Genomic DNA, 5,087 nt, shown 5'->3' on the forward strand with positions numbered 1-5,087 from the left:
CTCCCATTAGCCTCTGGACAATGCTGAGAAGTATTAATATCTCCCCTGCTGAATAAGGCCTACCCTCTGTGGCCTTGGCCTCTTTGCCTTTCTTGTCCTGCTCCCCTCACTCCCCTATCTGTCTCCCCTAGAGTCTCTCCACAATAAATCACTTGCACATGAATCCTCTTCTCAGAGTTGCTTCTGGGGATACTGACCTTAGGAACTCTCTGAATTAAACCTAACAAAAGGACTTTGTAACAGACAATATTGTATGTTGTTTATTATTCTTTCACATTAAAAAATAATTATAATATCTAGTCCAAATATGGCCTCCATGGACCATAACCCCAATATCACACTCTGTGTAGTTCCCCCCAACACTGAATCATGGCTGGCCTAGGACTCAGTAACCACAGAATGACGCAGACATGGATCTGTGCTATTTTCAAGTTTAGCCTTGAAGAGGACTGGCAACTTCCATAGCTCCCTATTGGAATATCCCCTTCCCTCAGCTGTCATGTAAAAAATCTGGCTGCCCTGCTGGAGAAAGCACATAGAGAAACCCGTGGAGGAAAAGAGAGCCAAAGATGCATAGAGAGAATGAGAGACAAAGTCCTAGGAGTCCCAGTGATCTAGTTGAACCCAGATTGCAGCCATCTCCACCAAGATGCCAGACGTTTGAGTGGGACCCTCATGGATATTCCATCCCAGTCAAGCCCCCAGATGACTGCAGTCCCACCCAACATCATGTGGTACAGAAGAGTCACAAGCTGAGCCTCGTCAACCACAGGTTCATGGGTCATAAAAAGGTGATGATTGTTTTAAGCCACTAGGTTTGTGGATGGTTTGTTATGCAGTGGCAGATAAAACCAAAACAGAAATGTGTATTCTTTGTAAACAAAACAAAAACAGAAATACAAAGATACTCAAGCTATAAAGAAAATCAAAATGATCCAAATCTCCATACCAGGAGAAAAGCCCTGTAAACATTCTATTGTATCTCCTCCTAGCCTTTTCCCATGCAAACATTTTCCCACATGAATGTGATCATAGTGTATACACAGTTTATATCCTGCTTTTATTCCACTTGGCAGTATATTGTGAAAATTTTCCAATGCCATTACAATTTTTAAATGTGCATAAATTGGGGACTATCATACTCTATCATATGGATGTTCCATAATTTATTCAAACATTCTCTCAGGACTCTTTTTAATTTTTTACTTTTGTAAATACAGTTCGGATTAGTACTCTTATAGTGAAACTTTTGCTGCATCTGGGATTACTTAGATTTTTACAAGTTGAATTATCAGATCAAAATACATAAGTTTTTTAAAGTTCTTAATATGGTTTGGCTCTGTGTCCCCACCCAAATCTCATCTCAAATTGTAATCCCTGTAGTCCCCATGTGTCAGGAGGGGAACCAAGTGGAGGTAATTGGATCATGGGGCAGTTTCCCCCATGTTATTCTCATGATAGTGAGTGAGTTCTCATGAGATCTGATGGTTTTATAAAGGGCTCTTTCCTCTTCTCTTATCTCTTCTGTTGCCATGTGAGAAGGTCCAAGCTTGCTTCCCCTTTGCCTTCCGTCATGATTGTAAATTTCCTGAGGTCTCCCCAGCCATGCAGAACTGTGAGACAACTAAACTTTTTTTTTTAATGTAAATTACCCAGTCTTGGATGTTTCTTTACAGTAGTGTGAAAACGGACTAATACAGTTCTGGATACATGTTTTCAAACTACTTTCCAAGAAACCTGTGACAATTTGTCCTCTACTAGTACTTAGTGAGAGAGCTATTCTCTCAGTACCCTTCGCAGCCATGAGTAGAATTTAGTTGTTTTCTGTTTTATCTTTATGAATTTGAAAGACAAATAAAAAGACATTTTTGTGTTCATTTGCATTTCTTTGGTCATTAGTGAGGCTGGACATTTTTCAGACTTTTAATAATCAATGGTATTGCATTGTCTGTGAATTTTTCCCATCCTTTCCTACTTCCTTGTGTAAATTTTAGTTCTTATTTATCAATTTATATGAGCTTGCAAAAACCTATACATGTACCATAAGGCACTAAAGGTCTGTCAGAATGTAGAAAACATTATATTTAAATTTGTTATTTAACTTTAATTTTGCTCAAAGATGTTGCTGTAGATATACATGCTACGTTTTAAGTAGGTATAAGCAAATATCAATATTTTTCTTTATGAGAAATTAAAAGTCAAATAAATTTGCTCATCTGCTGCACATGAACTGAATTTCCTATTTTGTCAGGCTTCCCACACACAAGCATTGGCAACTTTCCTTCCCTACCCAAAACAACAAAAAGTTAACACGTTCATGAACATTGGGAGTTTCAAGTTTAATCAGTGGATAAATATTTTACACAAGCTGTGAGGTTAAACATTTCGCTGAGAAAACACTTCATCACAAAAAGGGCTTGGATCATCAAGATTTAAGGCAGAAAAATCTCTCGCCAAACACCCAAGCGTCATGCTGAGCTTCTGTGAACACATTAGTCTAGTCAGCCAGCTCCGGCTCTGCACAGACTGGAGAAAAAATACTGCAGAGAAACTCATTTATCTACTTGATTGTCAGTGTCATGTGCTAACCACAGGCAGCTAGTAATGGAGGCCCTTGCTATCTTGAGTCAAATGGCTCTCAGTCAGGGGCGATTTTGCCCCACAGGGGACATTTAACAATGTCTGGAGACATTTGGGGGGTCCCACAACTGGAGGAGGTGCATTACTGGTATTTGGAGTAGAGGCCAGGGATGCTGCTAAACATCCTACAGCACACAGGACAACCCCAATAAAGAATCCAGTCTTAAATGTCAAAAGTGGCAAGGTGGAGAAACCCCACTCTAAACCAACACCATAGAAATAAAATAATGCTCTCTTACCTCTGCTGTATAATTATATTTGCCTTTCAGAATCTTCCTGTAAAGCCTTGTCTGACTTTCATCTTCAAAAGGCAGGAATCCGCTAAGTAAAACATATGTGATCACACCAAGAGCCCACATGTCCACTGCACTGGTATAAGGCTTCCTTAGCAAAACCTCAGGAGCTATGTACTCTGGGGTCCCACAGAGTGTCTTCATTGTCCAGTCACCGCTTTTGTTCCCAGAGTGTGCCAAACCAAAATCTGTAATTAAAATTTTTGACTCTGCACCTGGATGATAGTATAAGAGGTTTTCGGGCTTTAGGTTCCTATGAGTTATTCGCAGTGCGTGCAAATACCTAATCCCATCAGCAACCATCCGAAGGATCCTGACAGCATCCCGCTCTGTAAAGGATCCCTGAGCAATGAGTTGATCAAAGAGCTCCCCTCCGGTAGCCAGCTCCATTACCATATAAACTCGATCCTCAGCCTCAAAGATCTCCATGAGCTGGACAATGTAATGATGGCTAACCCGCCGCAGGACGCTCAGCTCAGACACACACGATTCTCTACCTTCTCTCTCTCTGGTTTCCATCACTTTTATTGCAAAAGGTTTCTTGGTGGTCTTCTGCTCTACCCTGACAACCCTGCTGAAACTACCTGTCCCAATAAGAGCTTTGATATCATATCTGTTGGGAAGAAAAAACAAACATGTTATCCCCAGAAGTGATGATTCTCAAAATTACGTAAGTCCATGCTTTATATCATTTTTTCTATCCTTCTATTCCTCCCATCAGATTTCTTTGCTAATTATTACTTGTGTTTATTATTTTTGAAAGTTGCCTCAAATCCTGTTTCGAAATGGAAGAAAATGCTATAAAGGTAATTTGTTGGTAGAAAGACAATCTTAAATACAATAACTACCATTTATTATACAGTTATTATATGCCAACAATTTTTAAAAATCTTATCCGTACTAAAACCCTGCTGGGTAATATAATGATATCCCCCTTTTTCAAATAAGGAAATTCAGACTTAAAAAGAAGTTAAATGAGTTCTCAAGGCCACCCAGATTATGGTTGGATTGGATGGGATTCAAATCCAGCCCCTTCAAATGCATTTTACAAAAACTGTTTCAAGAATGTTAAGACCCCCTTCTACTAATTTCTTCCCTTCCTCTAGCCCTTGTTTTTATCATTCTTCAACAACAAACAAATCAAGTGGGGGAGAATACAGTAGAAGCTTACTCCTGTTTATAATTTCTCAAAAGACAGAGGATCCCATATCAGGAGACAGAGAATAAATAAACAGTGTGTTTCTTTGTATTGCTTGGCTGTGAGCTCAGCCCCAGGCTCGTCTTGTACACAGTAGCTGTTACTAAGGAAGAAGTAAATGCAGCTGTGCTATTGTAAGAGCAGGTTTCAGCAGTCTGGTGGGAGTAGTGCTATGGCCACCTTGCAGCCAGTAGTTTCTCACAGTCTCCCTCCATCCCCATTCCCGCGCTTGGAATCGCTAGGCAGTGAAGAGAATTTTAACATGGAATGTATGTCAATAATCTGTAAACCAATTATCCCACAAAAAGGCCAAAAACACACTTTTACCTATGTAACAAATCTGCACATCCTGCACATGTATCCCTGAACTTAAAATAAAAGTTGAAGAAAAAAAAGGCCTGGATGTCAGCTCAGATTTCAAATGCTAGGGATCTTAAGCTTTAATTATCTGTGTAAACCTCTATTAAAATTTAAGAATCTGGCCAGGCACGGTGACTCATTGTGCAATCCCAGCACTTTGGGAGGCCGAGATGGCAGGATTGCTCGAGCCTAGATGTTTGAGACCAACCTGAGCAACAAAGTGAGAACCCTTCTCTATAACAAATTTAAAAATTAGGCAATCATGATGCACAGCTGTAGCCCCAGCTACTCGGGGGACTGAGGCAGGAGGATCCCTTGAGCCCAGGAATTTGAGGTTGCAGTGGCCTGTGACCAGACCATTGCACTCCAGCCTGGGTGACAGAGTGATACTTCTGTCTCAAAAATTAAAAAGAAAAAAATTAAAAAGGAATCCTATCAAATTTAGCCCTCTACCTCATATTTAAGATGTGTCGAGAAAATGCTGGACTTAAAATCATTATTTTATAGCTGGAAAGAATATTAAAGTTGGGTATTTAACCCAACTTCTTGTTTTACCAATGAGGAAATTTAAAGAACACATTAGCCAATCGTTGTAG

At 39.9% G+C, this 5,087-nt stretch overlaps 1 protein-coding gene across 1 annotated transcript in view; it reads right to left on the reverse strand.

The window, feature by feature from the left end:
* PSKH2 (protein serine kinase H2) overlaps positions 1-5,087 on the reverse strand; it is a 33,238-nt gene that overhangs the window by 13,707 nt on the left and 14,444 nt on the right. The window contains exon 2 of the mRNA XM_011968052.1: positions 2,880-3,546. Coding sequence (XP_011823442.1) covers positions 2,880-3,452 — 573 coding nt within the window. The 5' untranslated portion in view covers positions 3,453-3,546. The remainder of the gene's footprint in view (positions 1-2,879; positions 3,547-5,087) is intronic.

Source organism: Mandrillus leucophaeus, unplaced genomic scaffold, assembly GCF_000951045.1.
Source record: "Mandrillus leucophaeus isolate KB7577 unplaced genomic scaffold, Mleu.le_1.0 Scaffold826, whole genome shotgun sequence".
Taxonomy (NCBI): Eukaryota; Metazoa; Chordata; class Mammalia; order Primates; family Cercopithecidae; genus Mandrillus; species Mandrillus leucophaeus.